The sequence below is a fragment of the Hippocampus bargibanti genome, linkage group LG16 (assembly GCF_051943395.1).
Source record: "Hippocampus bargibanti isolate YZ-2025 linkage group LG16, ASM5194339v1, whole genome shotgun sequence".
In the NCBI taxonomy this organism is placed as follows: Eukaryota; Metazoa; Chordata; class Actinopteri; order Syngnathiformes; family Syngnathidae; genus Hippocampus; species Hippocampus bargibanti.
Genome location: NC_142749.1, coordinates 15,441,231 through 15,464,836, shown reverse-complemented (window position 1 = coordinate 15,464,836; position 23,606 = coordinate 15,441,231). Strand labels below are relative to the sequence as shown.

The following is a 23,606-nucleotide window of genomic DNA, read 5'->3' as shown; positions in this document are numbered from 1 at the left end:
GTGTGACATATATGTCACAATGTCTTTGGGGAGCTCATAGTAGCAATCGTTTCGGCAATCGAAAACCAAACTTGAACGAAGGTGCGATATGACTACATGAGGCCAGAACAAAAGAAACTAACATCAAAAATATAAAATATCCCTATTATATATATTGCAGGGGGTGTCGATAAAGCGCCGGTTAGACCTCTGACAATTTTTTTTCCCTTCCACGAGGGGGCAGAATTTGCCTTTTGTCCATGCTAGCACTTTGTTACAGCTTATGCTGTTGTTAAAGCGCTATATAAATCAACATGTATGTATTGTATTTTATTTTGTAGATGCCCAATTTTAAACTCAGATAACTCCAGACCCATATAACTTAGGAATTAACTTTTTTTTCTGATGAAAGAAGAGAGTTTCTAACGCTCTATTGAATGTTTATGTCTTCCTCAAACTGAATATTCTATGGGTCCTGCAAATTGAATGAAAATGACAAAAACCCTGGCACTGGAGTGGACCCATTTTTGCATATCATCTGCCAGTAAATGAGTTAATGTCCCGTCTACCCTAAACTAGTACCGGTTAGCAAACGAGCGATAATGTTCTGTTTTACATAGATTATTTTTATTTTATTTTATTTTATTTTATTTTTTTAATGATACCTTGTAGGTGCTTTCTCTGCGATCATTTTACCTAGTTCCTCATCAATTGTGTTCTGTTTAGCGGTTTTGATTGCTTTTTTTTATTGTTTATTTTTTTTGTTTTATTGTATTTTATTTTGTTACATTTTATATTTTTTTATAATTATCCTTTTTATCATTTTAAAATATTTTTTAATCAGTTTAATGATTTTTAAAGGTTATCTTTATTATTTTTATCATTGTTATAATTTGTGTAATTTTTTTGATTTTTTTTTTTAATTGTTATAATTGTTATAATTAAAAAAATGATAATTTGTATATATTTTTTTATCATTTTTATACTTTTTATTTTTATGTTTATTTATTTATTTAATTTAATTATGGAGCAGTCTCTCAACGAGAAACCTCTACACCAGGGGTGTCAAAGCGGGCCACATTGTCATTACGGGTTTATGAATTTCTGGGAACCATTAGAATGTTTCATCGTCTTCACATATTACATAAAAGAGCGCACAACAAATTAATGAATTCATAGTTTTCAAATTTGATGTAGAAAATAATGACTTATTGTAGTTTATATGGGACAATTTTACATTTTAGTTGGGACTTTACCAAGCATCATGGAATTTCACAAGTTTGATTTGCTTTCGCGGGCCGAATAAAATAATGTGGCGGGCCAGTTTTGGCCCCCGGGCCTTGACTTTGATACCGGTGCTCTACACCAAAGCACACTTTCGACGCATCTGTAATCAAAATAAAGTGCTGGATTTTGCTGCCATTGAGCTTGACTTCCCCTCTAGTTGCTAACAAGGAGCCTCTGGAGCTTCTTTCAATAGGTTGGCTGTGGAGGATGCTGCTCATTATCTTCCCGTTGTGTTGCATTGCCGTGTTGGGCAATTATAGTAGACAGGCGCAGGCTTTCCATAATGAGATCTCCCTTAAGCAGTCCGGTAGTTGTTTTTTTTTTTTGCCTCAATTCAATCCGCGGCTAGCACAATGCTTTATGCGTCCCTTTGTGCCGTTTTCGTGTGTTTTACTAATAGGGTGAAAACTTCTCGGGAAGAGATGTAAGCGAGACGAAAGATTGTTTTTGAACGGGACTATTGATCTTTGTTTACCATGCGGTGCCTCCCTTTAAAGGACAACCGACAATGTTGTGTCAATAATTTGTAAAATGGCTTCAAATGACTTCTACTGAGCGTTATTTTAATAAGATTCCACCGCATATAGCTATATTTTACGTTTTAAGACTCGCGCTGAATATTCAGGAAGTCTTGTTTTTGTGTTGGTGACGAGTCCGTACGTGACGTCACGAAAGGAACGCCCCTGACCGACAAAAAAAAGACGCATTGTAGCGGTATTTCCATCACGTCAATGTATTTTGCTGTACTTGTTTGGTCTGGGGACCTCGTGTTGCACCCAAAAGCCGCCAGATGAGGGCATCCAAGCTCCACATAAGGAATTTATCAGCCTGTGGAAACGGAGGTGGCCACAGGAGGTCGCCATTTTGTGCCTGTTTTTCGATGAGACATTTCCCCTCAATGTTTCCTCAAAATGGCACGGAATAAATTCTTTAATCGATTGAATCATCGATTAAACATGTATGCTTTCCTCTTCAGAACTATTTATTTTTATTTTTTTTTTCATAAGGAGAAGAGACACCTTAAACACCTTGATTTAAAAAAATACTATACAATGCTATTTTTTGTTACAAATTTGTTCAGGCTAGCTTTTTAGCTAGCTATCTATTAGCTATGGCTAATAGATACATCTGTGAGCATAAATTTTCAACATTTAGATTGTAGTAGACGTTCACATTCCACCATGAGAGTCCCTGATCCACTGCTGAAAAGGAGGCGTTGATCCTCTCCTCTTTCATCTAGAACTGCTTCATGTCACAAAGAGGGTACAGCAAGTGCTGAAGAATATATCTTTGTGTTGTCATATTATTTGTTATTTAGTTTTTTTTTTGTTCTTTTTACTTCAAGATGGCACCGTGAGAGTGACTGCCTTTACAGCAGCTCCTGTATTTTGTTTTTCTACTTCTTTCTTTCCTTTCCTCTTCCTTTCATAACTTTGCTGCTGTGAAATGTACATTTCTCCACTGCGAGACAAATAAAGGTACATCCAATCCAATTCAAATCCGATCTACAAAGTCGCGCCAAATGTCCGTGTGATCCCATGACAATTTTTAATGGAAATTCAAATTTGAGCAACATGAATTGTGATGCGTTTAGCTCATAATACGCAATTTTGTTCCCCCACAGTTTGCTCCCAGTACTCCCGGGGTGTTTTCGCCATCTTCGGCCTCTACGACAAGCGCTCGGTCCATACGTTGACGTCCTTCTGCAGTGCGCTACACATATCCCTCATCACGCCAAGTTTCCCCACCGAGGGCGAAAGTCAGTTTACCCTGCAACTACGACCATCCATCCGGGGGGCGCTTTTGTCCTTGCTGGACCACTACGACTGGAACAAGTTTGTCTTTCTCTACGACACCGATCGGGGTGAGTTTTGTTTCGCTTCGCAGTGTGATTTCTTACTGCTTTTTTTTTTTTTTTTTTTTTTACTGCCGACTATTTTTTTTTTTTGCTGGTAGGTATTTTATCCTTATAAAAAAAATGATATTTCGAGGTCCCGTGTTTATAACGAATAGACTCACAAAAAAAAAAAAAAAAAAAATGCCCGAAACGAAATGGCAAATATGCCGCTTTGGATTGATTGGACAATTTGTAGATTCCTCCCCGGAAAAATACACACAAAAAAAGATGGTCAACCACAAGAAAAGTTCCAAACCAATTATAGTTTAGATTTTTGTTTGTTTGATTTTTATTATATACAGTAAAGTCTCGTTATATCGATATCGGATATATCGATAGTCCCGGTTATATCGATACTATTTCTATGCACGCACGGAGAAAATTACATGCAAACAGGATCGGATATATCGATAGTCCCGGTTATATCGATATTTTTTCGGACTCCCTTGAATATCGATATAACGAGACTTTACTGTATTTTTTTTTTTTTTGTATTGTACTTCACGTTTCACTATGACGTCCCTGATCCACTGCTGAAAAGGACACTTTGATCCTCTCCTCTTTCATCTAGAACTGCTTCATGTCACAAAGAGGGTCCAGAAAATGCTGAAGAATGAATTACTCTCTGTTTATTTTATTTATTTATTTTTTTGTTCCGGGTTGAGTGAACGCTGGCGCGTGTGGCTGCCGCTGCTCACCTGCAGAAAAAATATCATGTTAATGTAGTTTCTTTGAGTGTTTTGAAAGGCGCTTATAAATGAAATGTATTATTATTATTATTATTATTATTATTATCACTCTCATTATCATTATCATTATTATTACTTATTTATTTATTTATTTAATTTAGTTTTTGATAATTGTTAGAATTATTATAATTGATATAATTGTTATACTGGTTAGAATTTTTATATTTTTTATAATTGTTATCTTTTTTGCAATGTTTATATTTTTTTACAATTTTTATAATTTTATATTTTTCATAATTGTTATACATTTTTATGTTTTTATAGTTGTTTTAATTTGTATAATTTTCAGAATGATTATATTTGTCACAATTGTTATAATTTTAAAGGTTTTTATATTTTTTATAATATTTTTTATAATTTAGAATATTTATAATTTTTATACATTTCATAACTTGGATACATTTTATACTTTTTTTTTATATTTGTTAATTTTTTTATAATGTACATATTTTTTATATAACTTCTATAATTTTTGTTTTTTATCATTTTAATATTTCTTTTGTAATTTTTCATAGTTTTAATAATTTGTATATTTTTCATGTTTTTATAATTTTTATATATTTTTTTGTTTTTATATATTTTTTTTATTTTTTATGTTTTTATATTTTTTATTTTTATCCGTTTATTTACTTATTTAAATATGGAGCAATTTCTCACCGAGAAACCTCTTTTTCTCAACCTACCCCGTGACTTTATTTCAGTGTTTATTCGTTCCGCCGTTTACTTTCGCAGCAGATTTCTCTGCGATACTGCTTGGAGCCAAAAGTTTTCCTCGCTTTAGATCACAGGCGTCAAAGTCAAGGCCCGCGGGCCAAATCCGGCCCGCCACATCATTTTTTTTCGGCCCGCGAAAGCAAATCAAACTTGTTAAATTCCATGATGATTGCTAAAATCTGAGCCAAAATTTCATGTTTTTGGATGTCAACCACAATAAAAGTCATTATTCTTGACTTCAGATTTGAAAACGAGTTATTCATTAATTTGCTGTGTGCTCTATATGTAATATTTGAAGGGATTTAAACATTCTAATGGGTTCCCCAAATTCATAACGGCCCTCGAGAGGAAACCATAACTACAATGTGGCCCGCGGCAAAAAATGACTTTGACACCCCTGCTTTAGATGCTCACTGAGCCGGACGCTCACTATTGATTAGAAGTCGTCCTTGTGAGGAATTGATGCAGCCTTGACACCGCAAACCTTCCATCGATCCGCAGGCTACGTTTGGGTGGCGTTTTCGGCTTTCCAAAAGACACAGCCGAGTGCAACAGAAAATGTATATGTGAGAGTAGATGGACATGCAGTGTCACTGACTGATATCCAAAGCGCTCTTTTTCCCATTCATCTTGCCCCTTATAATTAATTAGCTGGTGCTGCCCATCACAACTAGACAGACATTTAATTTTCATATTCCCTTGCCAATTTTTTTTTCTCTCTCAATCTCTCTCTCTCACTCTGAGTGGTGGACATGAAGGAGACAAAAAAAGGTGTGAAGAAACGAGCATGTGAAAAATGAGGACAGGCAAAGTCGGGTTGTAAACAAAACAATATATCTTCTCCGGCTACCATCTGCCTGTTCATTTTGTGATGGATGACGCATCACATTCCTTATCTGCCATTGAAAAGCACTTAATGTTAGAAGCAATGCGACACAAACAAATGTAGATTTGAAATTGCAGCTCAGCCAATACAGTGAGACCTCAACTTACAAAGTTTTTGTCTTACAAACGTCAAATTTATGAAAATTAAACCTTATAATAAGCACTATTTTCATAATAAACACCCACCACGGCTGGCGGAGTGATCTTCGGCGGAAGCACACGACCGAACAGCACCGAACAATTCACAGAAAAACTGATCCTGTGACTGTAAAGTGACCTTGACAGTTTTGAAAGGCGCTTATAATTGAAATATATTATTATTATTATTATTATTATTATTATTATTATTATTATTATTATTATTATTATTATGTTCTAACATGTTTGTACACACTACAAGTTTCCCTTTGCGCAATCTTTGTCCCAGGTGGTTTTGAAGAGGTGGGAAGGAAAGGAGAGATAGGGGTGATGAGCCGGAGAGCAGGTTAAGCCACTAATTGGTAGCAAAGGGAGAACGGGTTGCCAGATTGTGATGGCCACCAGGAGGGTCCGTTTATAGGAGACATCTGTTCCTACCGGCGAACAGCCGCCCCTCGCAGCTCGCCGCAGTCACTCGTCTTCTTTTCGCATCAAACTGACAACGCGGCTGCCTCCCCTCATACCGCCCGGCGACGCCATGAAAAGCATCACGCAGTAGGCTAATAAATTGTTATCCTGGTGCGCCATCATGATTGCCATTCCTAATTGGGCCCTCTTGGAATCACAATTTAATATTTGTATGACAAGTTATTATAGTTATGATTATGTTTTTGGGGACCTATCATTATAAGTCGCGCATGGTGGTTGATGCAATACAGCTACATATATCAATACAGTGATACCTCGGTTTACGACCCCCTTGGCTTACGAACGTTTCAGTTTACGAATGTTAACTTTATGAAAATTTTACCTTGGCATACGAACTTTTTTCGTACACGGAGCTGCCTCAATGAGTGATGTGTCGTTTGCGAACGAGCCCGTTCTTCTAACAACAAAATGGCAGCCGACTGTTTTTGTCCTCTATTCCCCGCCCCCAGTCTTCGGTTAAAGCCACGTGATTGGTCAAGAACGCAGCAATGAGGGGAGGTGGTTTAAACATTAAAGAGACAGGCAGACGACAGTGAGAGATTTTCAGCTTTGATAGTTCAAAGGCAGAGTGTAGACTGCAAGGTTAAAATTCCCATCAAATAACCCGCACAAGCCATCTGTACACTTGATGCAAAAAGCTATCAACCCAGCTAAACAGAACACAATTGATGAGGAACTAGATAAAATTATCACAGAGAAAGCACCTACTAGGGATCATTCCTCAAGATGGTGAAAGAAGAAGGCTACGTTCCTCATCGAGTGTTTAATGCTGATGAAACCGGCTACTGTATTACATCAAGCCATCAACGACCATCACAGCTTTATTATAAAGTTCAGTTTATTTCTTTAATTATAATACCATAGCACATTTATTATACATAAAAAAGGTGTATTTTGTGTAGTTTTAAGGCTTAAAAAATAGAAAGTAGAAAATTATGTTTTATTGGGACCTGGGAACGGATTATTCTCATTTTAATGGTTTCCTATGGGAAATTAATTTTTGGGATGCACACTTTTCGCCTTACACACTCTGTCTGGGAACCAATTAAGTTCGTAAGCTAAGGTATCACTGTACTTGACATTAAAAATAAACAGGTCGGCCATTTTGATTTTAGAGTCTGGGTCAAATTCTTCGGCGAACTTTGACACGCTTTCAAAAATTCAGTCAAAAAAAAAAGAGGCTTCATTTTTTTCACACCAGTGTTGATAATATGATGTAAAATAAACCCTTTCATATCCCATCCAACCATATCAGGGTACGCCATTCTGCAGGCCATCATGGAAAGGGCGGGGCAGAACAACTGGCAGGTGAGCGCCATCTGCGTGGAAAACTTCAATGACGCCAACTACCGACGCCTCCTGGAAGATCTCGACCGGCGGCAGGAGAAGAAATTCGTCATCGACCTCGAGGCCGAGAGGCTACAGAATATGCTAGAACAGGTGATGTCGCCGTAAAAACCGCCAAAGTCATATTTTTGAGTATGCCGTTACATTGGTCGCGATAGTGTCACAATCCTTCCCCTTTTGATTTGACTCCTATCATTATATTTTTATCTTTATGATCATAACAGTATATTTTCCCTCCACGGCGATCGTATTTTGAGACCGTTAACTCTGCTTCATGTCACAAAGAGGGTACAGCAAGTGCTGAAGAATGAATGACTCTCTGTGTCTTATATTTTTTGTTAAGTGACATTAAAGTTAACTGAAATAAATAGAAAGCGAGCTAGCTAGCTAATACATAGCCAGCTCGCTAGTTAGATAGATAATAGATAGCAAATAGATAGCTAGGTAGCCAGCTAGATAGCTAGCTTGATAGCCAAAGGTACAACTGTACCAATCTAGAAAAAAATACACTGATAACTAGCCAGCTAGATAGCCATATAGCTTATAGTTAGCTAGATTGATAGCTAGCTAGCTACATAGTCATCTAGCCAGCTAGATATCTAATAGATAGCAAATCGATACCTAGCTAGGTAGCTAGCTGGGTGAACAGCTAAATGGAATCAATATCCGCTGGTAGTATCACAATATTTTACCCACGTAACAATATTATGATAATGATGATAACACAATAGTTTTTTGTAGTAATTATGATTGATATTTTGCCACTGGTAGCAATAATATTCTACTGTATTTCAACTCTTGTTAATTTAATTACAAGTTTATATTGCTAATTTAATTGCTTTTGGGGCGACAAATACATCAGAAGACTAATTCATACGACTGTCTTTAAAAAATAACATCCGTAATTCTAATATAGTGCTTTTAAAGTTGTATCCATAATTTGTAAAATCACTACAAATGACTTCTACTGAGCGTAATTTAATAAGATTCCACCGCATATAGCTATATTTTACGTTTTAAGACTCGCGCTGAATATTCAGGAAGTCTTGTTTTTGAGTTGGTGACGAGTCCGTACGTGACGTCACGAAAGGACCACCCACTGACCGTGAAAAGGTCGCGTTGTCCTTCCATCACGTCAATGTATTTTGCTGTACTGTTTTTTTGAAAACCTTGTGTTACACCCAAAAGCCGCCATAGGGGGTCCAAGCGCCATTTAAGAATTTTTTTTGTGAGAGATTGTCCCCCAATGTTGCCTCAAAATGGCCCAAATGAATTCTTTAATCGATTGCAAACATGTATGCTTTGCTCATCAGGACTATTTGAATTATATTCATAACTGGATGTGTAACAAAAAAGCATATTCTCCGAATCTGAAGCCATTGTTTTGATTCTCCAGCAATGCAAGACGTCTTGGCGTGACGTCACGAACTGGGGGCGGGACTTTCTGAAAATGCCCAATTCGCAGGTCATTTTTTTGCAGATTTTGGACACTTTAAGTTATTTTTATTGGTGTTTTGCATTTGACTAAAAATATCATACTGCGTGTTTTGGGTATTTTAGATGCTATAAAACGTTTCTCTGGTGTCAGTTAAAAAACAAAAAAAGTGACGTCGGTTGTCCTTTAACCGCGAATGAAGACGATACATTTGTGTCTTTCTCATTCCATTCATCCCCATGCGGAAGCCTTTCATCAGTTCACCGATGTTTGTCTCGCAGTCTTTGAGCGCCCTAATAGGAAAAGATTGCCAGCGTAGAGCAGCCTGTTCTACTTTGTCGTAAACACACTCGCCTTCCTTTTCCCCCACTGCGCTCGTACGACTTCCTCACATCTTTCCGCGAGGGGGCAACTGGTGTCTGTTGAATTATTCACCGAATTTCCGCTCTTGACATCTGCCAAATCATTTACGTTGTACACACATGGAGTGTGGAGGTGGGGGGGGCTGTTGGTTGTGTTACTGTAGCATATGCCGCGCTTAACACGCTGCCGTTCGCTAGCTATCTGCTGTATTTCTTTACACGTTTATGAGGATTTGTGAAGTGATACCCTAATGACCTCTTCCTGTGAAGCAATTTACCAAGTCCTAAATTAGTCCAAGGCCAGATCTCCTACATGAAGATGACACTTTAACCTCAGATTGACCTCAGATTTTCTCTGCTTCCATTGTGGGCCTTGTGTTCGGCGGCATGAAACTTTTAAATATGATAACTTTTATTCTGTTTATTTTCTATCAATGAGTTTGATGGTCATTTTCCCAAACCAGATCGTAATTGAATATTAACTATGAACGTAAGATTTCTTAGCTAACACACTTCACCTCAATGCTTCTACGGTCCTTTTTCCCAGTCACCCTTGAAAGGACAACCAACGCCCCGGACAAGTTGTGTCCATAATTTGTAAAATGGCTTCAAATGACTTCTACTGAGCGTATTTTACGTAGATTCCACCGCATATAGCTATATTTAACATATTAAGACTCGCGCTGAATATTCAGGAAGTCTTGTTTTTGAGTTGATGACGATTCCTGACGTGACGTCACGGAGGGAACGCCCCTGACCGAGAAAGCGACACACAATGCATTTTGGGTACTTTGTTTGGTCTGAAAACTACGTGTTGATTCGTGTTAGAAAGGAATTAGAAGGAAAACACATAAATAACATGTTGTGTGTTGAACCAAGACTACTATTTGATACTAGTTGACACAAATTCCCAACAGACAAATCAGCCCATTTCCAACGGAGCATGAGCGCCATCTTGTGCATTTTCCGGGACGCTACATTGGAGTCCAGACGGCTCGAATTGATATGGAAGGACTTCTTTGATCGATTGCAAACATTTATACTTTCCTCTTCAGAACTATTTGAATCATATTCATAACTGGATGAGTAACAAGAAAGCGTCTTCTCCGAATCTAAAGCCATTGTTTTGATTCTAGAGCAAGGCAAAGACGTCCTGGCGTGACGTCACGAACAAAGGGGGCGGGACCTTCTGAAACTGGCCACTTCCGGGTTCATTTTTTTTTTGCAGATTTTGGACACTTTAACTCATTTTTATTGGTGTTTTGCATTTGACTAAAAATATCAGCCTGCATGTTTTGGGTATTTTAGATGCTATAAAACGTTTTTCTGATGTCAGTCAGGAAACAAAAAAGTGGTGTCGGTTGTCCTTTAAATCTGTTTTGACTGTAATCATTTTCTTATGTTATCATATTATTTTTCATCCTTACAAGCTCTCCAGAGAGATCGAAATGGTTTCGTTTTTTTTTCCTCTCTCCCCCCCGCCCCACACTCCTTAGTTCACACTCTCAGTAAGTGGTTATCCGGTGGGATTTTCCGGCAGATGTCACCTTTCAAAATCACTTTTTATCAACACGTAGCATTCTGTGCGTGCGTATGTGTGTCACAATAGAGTATTGTCTGAAAGTATTTACATCCGGCCATGTTAGCGTGACCCGTCAAGCGTACGCCCTAACGCAATTAACGCCCGATGATGTCACACTGTCTCTTTGCAGATTGTCAGCGTGGGGAAACACGTCAAAGGCTACCACTACATCATGGCTAACCTGGTGAGGACCGAAATAATGTTCTGCATGACTTGGACATTTTGTGCAGGAAATATGCAACAAAGGGCACGGATAATGGCTAAAAAAAAAAAACAGCGGTGGACCGTCAGGGCCTGCTAGGCCTTCTCTGCTGGCCTAAAATACCTGAATCACAGATTAATGTTAACTCATTCACTGCCATTCACAAATTTATTCGGGAATTGAACATATGATGTTGAGCGCCATTTTTGTTTTTTTCATGCTTGGGTGCCGATAAAGTGCTACCCATTGCCTTGGGCAATGTTTTTTTTTTCTTTTCCACAAGGGGGCAGTATTTCCATTTTTTTTATGTTAGTGCTTTGTTTCAAGTTATGTCGGTCACCATAGCGCAACCCAAGTCTCATTTTGTGCGATATTCCAAACACGGCGATGTTTAACTTGCCTGTCAATCAGCACACTCTCTACATCTACCATTTGTCCCGTGACGAGTCTTTGTGCTCGTCTTCCCCCTCCCCCTCAAGGGTTTCAAGGACATCAATTTGGAGCGTTTCATGCATGGCGGTGCCAACGTGACGGGTTTCCAGCTGGTGGACTTCAGCAATCCCATGGTCATCAAATTGATGCAGCGCTGGAACAAGCTGGACCAACGGGAGTACCCGGGATCCGACGCGCCACCCAAGGTAAAACGTGCGCTAATGAAAGGCTAGCTGTCATTGGTAAACGCTACAGCCGCAAAAAAAAAAAAAAAAAACAATCACTGTATTTATTGGCCCAAAATAATAATAATAATAATAATAATAGTACATTTCATTTATAAGCACCATTCAAAACTCTCATGGTCACTTTACATTCACGGCGCCAGTGTTCACTCAACTCAAAAGTAATTCAAATAGATAGAAAGCTAGCTAGCTATCTATTAGATAGGTAAAAGATAGCCAATAGTTATCCTGCTAGCTATGTAGAAAGCTATACAGCTAATAGATATAGCTAGATAGCTATTTAGCTAATAGACACAGCCAGAAGGCTATATAGCTAATAGATATAGCTAGACAGCTATATAGCTATAGAGAGCCAGCCAGCCATCTAGCCAGCTAATAAATATCTAATAGCTATCCAATAGTTATCCAGCAAGCTATCTAGATAGCTAGACAGCTATACAGCTAATAGATATCGCTAGATAGCTATCCAGCTAATAGACACAGCCAGAAGGCTATATAGCTAATAGATATATCTAGACAGCTTTATAGCTATAGACAGCCAGACAGCTAATAAATAGCTAATAGATAGCTAATACTTAGGCAATAGCTATCCAGCGAGCTATATAGATAGCTAGACAGCTATACAGCTAATAGATATAACTAGATAGCTATCTAGCTAATAGACACAGTCAGACAGCTATATAGCTAATAGATATACAGTAGCTCGACAGCCATGTTGCTAATAGACAGCCTGCCAGCCATCTAGCCAGCTAATAAATAGCTAATAGATAGCTAACGGATAGCAAATAGATATAGAGGCATAATAGACCATATGTGATTAGAATTAAAAAAGAAATTACAAAACAGGGCAATACATGAATAAATAAATAAATACTAGTTATGAAAGTAATAAAAGTAGCACAAGATTTCGCTCTAATGACACGAGAATCAAGATTTTCGCCATGGAGACATTAGTATCAACATATTTACTATTTGCGTTTTTGTATCCAAATGGCATTTTGACGACAATATGAAAAATAACATGAAAAAGCGCAAAGTCGAAAAAAAACATGAATGTGTAAAAGCATTCGTTGGCCTGTTCATTCCGCCACGGTCGGCTTGGCTTCATCCAACCCATCAGCTGCTGCGATGTGACAGAATGACCCACTTTTTACTGTTTGTCGCACGGATAGCAAATGGCAGTGGGGCAAGAAGGCGGTCAGAAAACCTCTGCCTCCAGCAATTAAAAAAAAAAAAAGTACACGTATATATATATATATATATATATATATATATATATATATATATATATATATATGAAGCGTGAGTGCAATTTGTGTGTGTGGGTTATCTCTGCCATTTCTCGATAAATTAAATTGCTCAATTCTGGTAATCCACTCACTTTTGTGCAGATGGCCATGTTTTTTAGTTTTATTTTGTTTGTATATATTTTTTAAACAAGGTAGTTTAGCAATTTGAGATAGATAAATGCACTATCAATTTATTATTATTATTATTATTATTATTATTATTATTGTTATTATTATTAACTTTGCTGCTGTGTTATTTCCGGGTAGAGTGAACGCTAGCGCGAATGGCTGCCGCTGCTCACCCGCACACACAAAAATCCAGTGACTGTAAAGTGTCCTTGAGAGTTTTGAAAGGCGCTTAGAAATTAAATGTATTATTATACATTATTATAATCAATACATATTGATTTACATAGCGCTTTAACAACAGCCGAAGCTGTAACAAAGCGCTTAACATGGAAAACTATCATGAGCGGGAAATAAAGCAGTCACAAAGATAGTAGAAAGCACCAGGGAGTATAACAAAGATCATATTATTATCATTATTTTTATTATTATAGTAGTAGTAGTAGTAGTCATAGTAGTAGTAGTAGTAATAGTAGTATGGGTATTAGTATTAGTATTATTATTGCTATTGTCATCATTATTATTGTCATCATAATTATTATTATTATTATTAGTAGTATGAGTATTAGTAGTAGTAGTAGTATGAGTATTAGTATTAGTAGTAGTATTATTATTGCTAGTCATTATTATTATTATTATTGTCATTATTATTATTATTATTATTATTATTATTATTATTATTATTATTATTATTTAAACGTTATTCTGGCTATTAAGTCCATGGACAAGTAACAGGGGGTGCTATAACCATTCGGCCAATATGCATGTGTAATAAATTGAATATGTGAATACAAGTCAAATAGATATTTTGTACCATTAAAAAAAATAATAATAATAATAACATATGATATGCATGCTAGTATGGATGTTATGAAAACTAAATATATCAATTAAAAAAAATAGATCAAAATTTATACTCCGTTTACCGGGAATGGTAACATGCCTGTGATATTGTTGTATGCATCTGCTGCTACAAAATCCAAAATAAATCAATAAATGTATCCAAATAAGGCCAGCGCAGGGTGTATATAAAAGTGGATGCCGCGGGCTTCTTGTCAAGAGTAAAGAAGAGGACGAGAACGACGGCAGTGCTGAGAGAACAATCATGTGGCGGCTAGCTCGCGGGCTAATGGGGGGGGGAAAAAAAAAAAAAAAAAAAAGTCGAGCTGATGAACTCCCGCTAGTCGGCATGATTAAAGCCAAGCTTTTTGGCCCCCCGCTTGAGGTTAAACACTTACTCTTCATCTTTGCACCGTTTCCTACGTCCCCTCAATTAGTCAGGGTGGGGCATAATGGATGTATTCTATTGGATTAGCCTTTATTAGTCTCGCAGTGGATGCATTTACATTTCACAGCATTACATGCATTTACATTTCACAGCAGTAAAGTGATGAAAGTAAAAGGAAAGGAAAGGAAGAAGTAGAAAAACCACTCTCGCGGCGCCATCTTGAAGTCAAAAGAACAAAAAAAAAAAAAAACTAAATAACAAATAATATGACAACACAAAGAGAGCACTTGCTGTACCCTCTATGTGACATGAAGTAGTTCTAGATGAAATAAAAAGCGTCCTTTTCAGCAGTGGATCAGGGACGTCATGGTGGAATGTGCACGTCTACTACAAGCTAAATGTTGAAGATTTATGCTCGCAGCCATGGAATGATACGTGTAGATCCGAAATTATACATTGAATGTATTATTTATTATTATTAAATATTAAAATTGCCGTTTTCATGTTTATTATCTTTTTTAGAGTATTTATAAGTGCCTCACATGCTGGGTCCGAGAGGACAGTAATTTCATCTATGCTGTATGTCATACATATTAGCATATTTGACAATAAAGCTGACTTTGACTTTGATTATTTATTACGATCTTGAGCAAAATATTTTATGAAAATACACACACACAAAAAAAAAAAATCTGCAGAGGATAAAGAATATGTGCCTGTGAGTATTGCTGTATACCAGGGGTGTCAAAGTCATTTTTTGCCGCGGGTTTCCTCTCGAGGGCCGTTATGAATTTGGGGAACCCATTAGAATGTTTAAATCCCTTCAAATATTACATATAGAGCACACAGCAAATTAAAGAATAACTCGTTTTCAAATCTGAAGTCAAGAATAATGACTTTTATTGTGGTTGACATCCAAAAATATGAAATTTTGGCTCAGATTTTAGCAATCATCATGGAATTTAACAAGTTTGATTTGCTTTCGCGGGCCGAAAAAAATGATGTGGCGGGCCGGATTTGGCCCGCGGGCCTTGACTTTGACACCTGTGCTGTATACTCTGCCAGCTTGTGTTACTACCACTAGTGTTCAAATACAAATTCAAATAACATTTTTCATGACGTCAATGCTTACCAAAGTTAGCATTTAAGCTAGTCTGCTTTCATCAGCCTATGTTCGGATAATTTTGTGAAAGAAGCGCCATCTTGAAGTCAAAACAACAACAACAACAACAAAACTCTAGACACATGGTCTTCGGGTAAATACGGGAAGGCTAATTTGTCGCTGTTGTGTGCGACACCTGTTTGATTGGCGTTCTCCGTTACCTTTCAGTACACTTCCGCGTTGACGTACGACGGCGTGATGGTGATGGCCGAGGCTTTCCGGAACCTACGCAGACAAAAAGTGGACATTTCCCGACGGGGCAACGCCGGCGACTGCCTGGCCAACCCCGCCGCCCCGTGGAACCAAGGGATCGACATGGAACGTACTCTCAAACAGGTTGGACATCCAAGTGGTTTTTATTTGGAAGACAAATCACAATCAGAAAATCTGAATCACAAAACCTTTAAAGGACAACCGACACCCCTTTTTTGTTTCCTAACTGACATGAGAAAAACGTTTTATAGCGTCTAAAATACCCAAAACACGCCGGCTGATATTTTTAGTCAACTGCAAAACACCAATAAAAATGAGTTAAAGCACAGGTGTCAAAGTCAAGGCCCGCGGGCCAAATCCGGCCCGCCACATCATTTTTTTCGGCCCGCGAAAGCAAATCAAACTTGTTAAATTCCATGATGATTGCTAAAATCTGAGCCAAAATTTCATAAAAGTCATTATTCTTGACTTCAGATTTGAAAACGAGTTATTCATTAATTTGCTGTGTGCTCTATATGTAATATTTGAAGGGATTTAAACATTTTAATGGGTTGCCTAAATTCATAACGGCCCTCAAGAGGAAACCATAACTAACTACAATGTGGCCCGCGGCAAAAAATGACTTTGACACCCCTGAGTTAAAGTGTCCCAAAACTGCCACAAAATGAGCTCGAAACTGGGCAGATTCAGGAAGTCCCGCCCCCGTGTTCGTGAGGTCACATACTGCCTTGCTCCAGAATCAAAACAATGGCTTCAGAGAATTTAGAGAAGGGAGAAGATGCTTTCTTGTTACTCATCCAGTTATGAATATGATTCAAATAGTTCTGAAGAGGAAAGCATAAATGTTTGTAACCAATTAAAGAAGTCTGGACTCCAATGTAGCGCCCAAAAAAATGCACAAGATGGCGCACTAGCTCCTTTGGAAATGGGCTGATTTGGCCGCTCGGAATTTGTGTCAACTAGTATCGAATAGTAGTCTTGGTGCAACACACGACGATTCACCATCGCGTTATTTATGTAGTTTTCCTTCTAATTTCGCCATCAACACGGTGTTTACAGATGAAAAAAAGTACCCAAAATGCATTGTGTGTCGGTCAGGGGCGTTCCTTCCGTGACGTCACTACAGGAATCGTCATCAACTCTAAAACAAGACTTTCTGAATATTCAGTGCGAGTCTTAAAATGTAAAATATCGCGATATGCGGTGGAATCTTAGTAAAATGCGCTAAGTAGAAGTCATTTGAAGCGATTTTACAAATTATGGACGCAACTTGTGAGGAGGCGTCGGTTGTCCTTTAATGGTCCCACAATGGGGAAATTTGCAATGGGAACTAATTCACCCCCCACACGTATTCCATTTTCCATTCAGGTGCGGCTTCAGGGATTAACAGGTAATGTCCAGTTCGACCACTATGGCCGCAGGGTCAACTACACAATGGACGTGTTTGAGCTGAAGAATAACGGACCCAGACGGGTAAAAGCATCATAACGCACGCCTGCTTCCTTCATTCCAACGTCACGTCCGCCATCTTATTTCCACCCGCCATGTTTTTTTTTTTTTTTTGCTTCAACTCCTGAAACGTTAGCATACGCGCTACCGAGGGGAATTGACAAATACAGTAAAGTCTCGTTATATCGATATTCAAGGGAGTCCGAAAAAATATCGATATAACCGGGACTATCGATATATCCGACCCTGTTTGCATGTAATTTTCTTCGTGCGTGCATAGAAATAGTATCGATATAACCGGGACTATCGATATATCCGATATCGATATAACGAGACTTTACTGTATGTCGCGACCAATCCACACATCAGCTCGAATAAACACCTTTAGTTGGATTTTTTTTAAGTCACCCGTTGTTAGGTTAGATAGGTACAGTAAAGTCTCGTTATATCGATATCGGATATATCGATAGTCCCGGTTATATCGATACTATTTCTATGCACGCACGGAGAAAATTACATGCAAACAGGGTCGGATATATCGATAGTCCCGGTTATATCGATATTTTTTCGGACTCCCTTGAATATCGATATAACGAGACTTTACTGTATATATAACTAGCATTATTAGCTTGTTAGCATAATTAGCATGAACATTACCTTTAATGTTAATGTTAATGTCCAGATCGGCTACTGGAACGACGCCGACAAACTGGTGCTGATCCAGGACTCGCCGCTCCTCCCCAACGACACGTCCGGTATGGAAAACCGCACCGTGGTGGTCACCACCATTATGGTAAGACAATAAATATCCCTCGTCCGTATATGTCACTTGTAGAAGAATCGATCAATTGTACGACAGCGATTTTAACTCATTCACTGCCAGACGATGTGTAAAAAATGTGTTCAGTCAAGTGCCAGGGTTTTTGTCATTTTCACTCAAATTGCAGGACCCACAGAATATTGAGTTTTAGGATGACATCAACATTCAATTCAGCGTAAGAAATATTAGACTCTCTTCGTTCATCAGAAAAAAAATAGTTATTTCCTAAGTTATATGGGTCTGGAGTTATCTGAGCTCGGATATCCAAAATATAATACCATACATGAATATTGATTTGTATAATAATAATAATAATAATAATAATACATTTCATTCATAAGCACCTTTCAAAACTCTCAAGGTCACTTTACAGTCACAGGATACGTTTTTTCCGGTGGGTGAGCAGCGGCAGCCAAACGCGCCAGCGTTCACTCAACCCGGAAGTAACTAAAATAGATGGAAAGTTAGTTAGCGTGCTAGCTAATAGATAGGCGGCTAGATAACCAGCTAGCTAGTAGTACTTTAACAACAGCAGAAGCTATAACAAAGTGCTAACATTGACACAAAAGGCAAATGCTGCCCCTTTGCGGAAGGGAAAAACACTGCCAGAGGTCTGACCAGCGCTTTATCGGCACCCAAGCATGGAAAAAGTGAAAACCCGTGCAAATTCGGAAATGGCGCTCCCCGTCGCAATTTTCAATTCCCGAATCGATGTTAAAATGGCAGCGAATGAGGGAATATAAAAAAAACCAGAAGAAAACTGCAGCGATATGGGGGTCAACAGCTCAGCACAATCCTCCCCTCTTTTCAGCTGAGGAAGCCCATTTTAAGAAACTGACCCCCCCCCCCCCATCCCCAGCTGGACAGCAAGCGGAAGACACAACAAGCCCTAACGAATGGACGCCCCTCCCCCCTCCTTCCCCAGTTTAGAAAAAGGAATCGGCAGCCGCTTGAGAGGAGAATGAAATGCAAATGGAAGGAAAAGAGGACAAATACGCCACTCTCTTTGTCCTTGTGTGTCACGCATTTCACGTTCCGTCTTGTGATCACAGCATCTTTTGATTTGGGATTTTTTTTTTTTAGATTTTTTATTAAAAGACAAATGCTGCCCTCTCGTGGAAGCGGGGAAAAAAATTGCCAGAGGTCTGACCAGTGCTTTATTGGCACCCAAGCATGAAAAAAAAAATTTGCAAATTCATGAATGCCGCTCTACGTCATATTTTAATAATAATAATAATAATACATTCATTTCTAAGCGCCTTTCAAAACTCTCAAGGTCACTCTACAGTCACAGGATGTTTATTTTTCTGTGGGTGAGCAGCGGCAGCCACACGCACCAGCGTTCACTCAAACCGGAAGTAACTCAAATAGATAGCAAGTTAGCTAGCGAATAGAGAGCCATTAGCTAGCGAATAGATAGCCAATAGCTCATGAATAGCTAGCTAATAACAAGCGAACTGATAGCTAACTAGCGAATTGATAGCTAATAGATAGCCAATAGCTCATGAATAGCTAGCTAATAACAAGTGAACTGATAGCTAACTAGCGAATTGATAGCTAATAGATAGCTAGCAAATAGATAGTGAATAGATAGCTAATAGCGAGTGAATAGATAGCTAATAGCTAGCAAACAGATAGCCATTAGCTAGCAAATGGATAGCCAATAGCTAGTGATAGAATGAATAGATAGCTAACAGCTAGCGATTTTTGTCTGCAGTCACTTTGTCTGACGGCCGCTTTACCTCCGCTTTCCGCTTAGTCATGCTTCCCTCCCGTCTCTTTGATTCGGTGTATCATCCTTCCGCATTACCATTTTGATGACTTATTTTTTAACTCCCAAAACCTTCAGAATGTGCTGCGCATATGCAGCATGGGGCTATTGGAACGATGATGACTCTTTTTGTTGTATTTCAGCGACGTGGGGGCGGCGGTGTTATCTCCACAGCTGGATGTGAAAGTTTAAATATTTAAAGCCCAATCGCAATCTGTCTCGATGTTCATTTCAGGGTGTCATTTGCTTTAAAGGACAACCGACGCCATTTTTTTTTTTCCTAACTGACATCAGAAAAACATTTGATAGCGTCTAAAATACCCAAAACACGCAGGCTGATATTTTTAGTCAAATTCAAAACACCAATAAAAATGACTTAAAGTGTCCCAAAACTACTTCAAAATGACCTCGGAAATGGCGAGTTTCAGAAGGTCCCGCCCCCTTGTTCGTGACGTCACACAAGGACGTCTTCCCTTGCTCTAGAATCAAAACAATGGCTTCAGATTTGTAGAAAATGCTTTCTTATTACTCATCCAGTTCTGAATATGATACAAATAGTTCTGAAGAGGAAAGCATAAATGTTTGCAATCGATTAAAGAAGTCCGTCTGTCTCATTTTGAGGCAGCTGGACTCCAATGTAGTGTCCCAGAAAATACACAAGATGGCGCCAAAGCTGTGTTGGAAATGGGCTGATTTATCTGCTGGGAATTTGTGTCAACTAGTATCAAATAGTATTTTTTTCCTTCTGATTTCGCCATCAACACGAAGTTTTCAGACCAAACAAAGTACCCAAAATGCATTGCGTGTCACTTTCTCGGTCAGGGGCGATCCAGACGTGACATCACGTCAGGAATCGTCACCAACTCAAAAACAAGACTTCCAGAATATTCAGCACGAGTCTTAAAATGTAAAATATAGCTATATACCGTCATCTGTCCATCTGTCCGTCTGACGGTCCGCTTCATTTGTTGTGTTCCCGCCCCCCCCTGCCCCCTTTTTTGTGTGTAGGAGGGTCCCTACGTGATGCTGAAGAAAAACTGGGAGATGTACGAAGGCAACGACCAATACGAAGGCTACTGCGTGGATCTGGCCTCCGAGATCGCCAGGCACATCGGCATCAAGTACAAGATTTCCATCGTGCCTGACGGCAAGTACGGCGCTCGCGATCCGGAGACCAAGATCTGGAACGGAATGGTTGGGGAGCTGGTGTACGGGGTGAGTGTATAAAGTATACAGGATAATGTTGGTGGTGAAAAAGAAAATTCAAAATGATCATGGATGCTATTCATGATGATGAAAACAATTGACGTGTTTGCTCTCATTGCCCTTCCCAACATGGCCGCCACATTCTCACACTTTTTAGCCTGTTCCTAGTCTGATGTCAAGTCCGCTGTTGCGAACTAGACAATTGATTCCGATTCTGGAACAAACAGAGTGTACAAATTGAAAGTATAAAGTATAAAATAATGTTGACGGTGAAAAGAATATTCAAAATGAACCCTAAAACCTCATGGATGAGCTTCATGATGAAAACAATTGACGTGTTTGCTATCATTGCCCCTCCCAACATGGCCGCCCCATTGTCACACTTTTTTAGCATGGTCTACCCATCAATCCGTTGATGCTAACTAGACAATTGATTCTGATTCTGAAATGAACAAACATTGAAAGTGAGTGTACAAATTGGGCTATCATTGCCCCTATCAATATGGCCGCCACGCCAATACCTGAACATTCGGGAATGGCGCTCCACGTCATACTTTTCAATTTCCGAATAAATTCGGGAATGGTAGTGAATGAGTTAATATTGGTAAAAAAAAGTGCAACCAGTGATGGGGTCGGCCATTAATCCCATAAAAATTGCAAAACGTAAAACAACCTGTTAAACTTTGCAAATTCCATAATCATAAACCCCGCCCCCTTTCGCCCCCCCCTGCCCATTTCTTTGCCACGCCCACAGAAAGCGGAAATCGCTGTGGCCCCTTTAACTATCACGTTGGTCCGGGAGGAGGTGATCGATTTCTCCAAGCCCTTCATGTCTTTGGGCATTTCCATCATGATCAAAAAGCCCCAAAAATCCAAACCGGGCGTGTTCTCCTTCCTGGACCCGTTGGCCTACGAGATCTGGATGTGCATCGTGTTCGCCTACATCGGCGTGAGCGTGGTGCTCTTCCTGGTCAGCCGCTTCAGCCCGTACGAGTGGCACACCGAGGAGCCCGAAGAGGGCGCCGATGGTCCGCCTAGCGACCAGCCCCCCAATGAATTTGGCATTTTCAACTCGCTTTGGTTCTCCCTGGGGGCCTTCATGCAACAAGGCTGCGACATCTCGCCCAGGTAAGATCCCGTCATGTGGCGCATGCGGCCGACACGCTATCCCCTCGGTGTTGTTCACGTCCCCATCCAATCAGGCGCGTTATGTTTTGCCGCCATCGGGTTTCTATTCGAAGAGGTTTGAAAATTTCGGTGATCTTCACCCAGCCTAGCTGCCAAGTCCTCCTTCTAATTATGACTCTTTTTTTTTTGAGTGAGTTAGAAATACAGTGATACCTCGGTTTACGACCCCTTTGGCTTATGAACTTTTCGGTTTACGAACGTTAAATTTATTAACATTTTACCTTGGCATACGAACTATTTTTCGGGATACACACGGAGCTGCCACAATAAGTGATGTGTTGTTCGCGTTCACCTAAAAGAAAATGGCAGCCGGCTTGTTTTATGTCCTCTATTCCCCGCCCTCAGTCGTCGGTTAAAGCCACGTGATTGGTCAAGAACGCAGCAGTGAAGGGAGGTGGTTTAAACATTAAAGAGACAGGCAGACGACAGAGAATGAGAAAATGGTGAGAAAACAGTGAAATTTGGACTCGTTTCAACTTTGATAGTTCAAAGGCAGCATGTAGACTGCAAGGTTAAAATTCCCTTCAATCAGGCTCCACAAATAACCCGCACGAGCCATCTGTACACTTGATGCAAAAAGCCATCAACCCAGCTAAACAGAACACAATTGATGAGGAACTAGGTAAAATTATGGCAGAGAAAGCACCTACAAGGGATCATTAACAAATAAAATAAAATACAATAAAATAAAATAGGAATCCGGAACTGCAACGACACAACAAAACAAAATAAAAATAAATAAAATAACAAAAACAGATGGTCCTCTTGTGTGAGTGTGCACTGATAAAAATGTCACGGGGGGTAAAATAATAATAATAACAATAATAATAATAATAACAATAACATGTTCCTCATGTAGTGTTTAATGCTGATGAAAGCGGCCACTCCATTCCATCAAGCCATCAACGACCATCACAAAGGTCAATAAAACGACTTTATTATACAGTACAGTTTATTTCTTGAATTATAATACCATATGGTTTCAGAGCAGATGGCCGTCGGTCGCAGTCCGAGTAAAAAAATGCAGTCGACTCTGCTGATGTCTCTCTCCCCGTTTGCTCCATCTGACACGTTTAGGGGGTGGGGGTGGGGGGCTATAGGGTCTTTTGTATCCGCCGCTGTTTGATTTGCACCGAAGGGAGGCCTTGTTTGTTCTCCTCAATGCAGCATTTATGCTTTAAGATTCTCCTCACGCGCCGTCCTGCTATCTGTCTTCTCCCGAATGTGCAAAGCTGTGTAGCGCAGCCGGTGGGGGTCTTGCGGCTCTTTTATATTGGATAAAATAATAATAATAATAATAATAATAATAATAATAATAATAATAATAATGAAGAAAGAATACATTTCATTTATAAGCGCCTTTGAAAACTCAGCGGCAGCCAAACGCGCACCACTGTTCACTCAACATGGA

The 23,606-nt window shown here is 39.1% G+C and overlaps 1 protein-coding gene across 3 annotated transcripts in view; it reads left to right on the top strand.

Annotated features, from left to right (window-relative positions):
• The window catches only part of gria4b (glutamate receptor, ionotropic, AMPA 4b), an 88,532-nt gene that overhangs the window by 47,450 nt on the left and 17,476 nt on the right, over positions 1 to 23,606 (top strand). For all 3 annotated transcript variants that reach the window (XM_089017197.1, XM_089017199.1, XM_089017196.1), the window contains exons 6-14: positions 2,891 to 3,130; positions 7,394 to 7,578; positions 10,995 to 11,048; positions 11,546 to 11,704; positions 15,717 to 15,884; positions 17,130 to 17,234; positions 17,893 to 18,003; positions 20,810 to 21,016; positions 21,762 to 22,135. In XM_089017197.1, the coding sequence (XP_088873323.1) occupies positions 2,891 to 3,130; positions 7,394 to 7,578; positions 10,995 to 11,048; positions 11,546 to 11,704; positions 15,717 to 15,884; positions 17,130 to 17,234; positions 17,893 to 18,003; positions 20,810 to 21,016; positions 21,762 to 22,135 (1,603 nt within the window). The remainder of the gene's footprint in view (positions 1 to 2,890; positions 3,131 to 7,393; positions 7,579 to 10,994; positions 11,049 to 11,545; positions 11,705 to 15,716; positions 15,885 to 17,129; positions 17,235 to 17,892; positions 18,004 to 20,809; positions 21,017 to 21,761; positions 22,136 to 23,606) is intronic.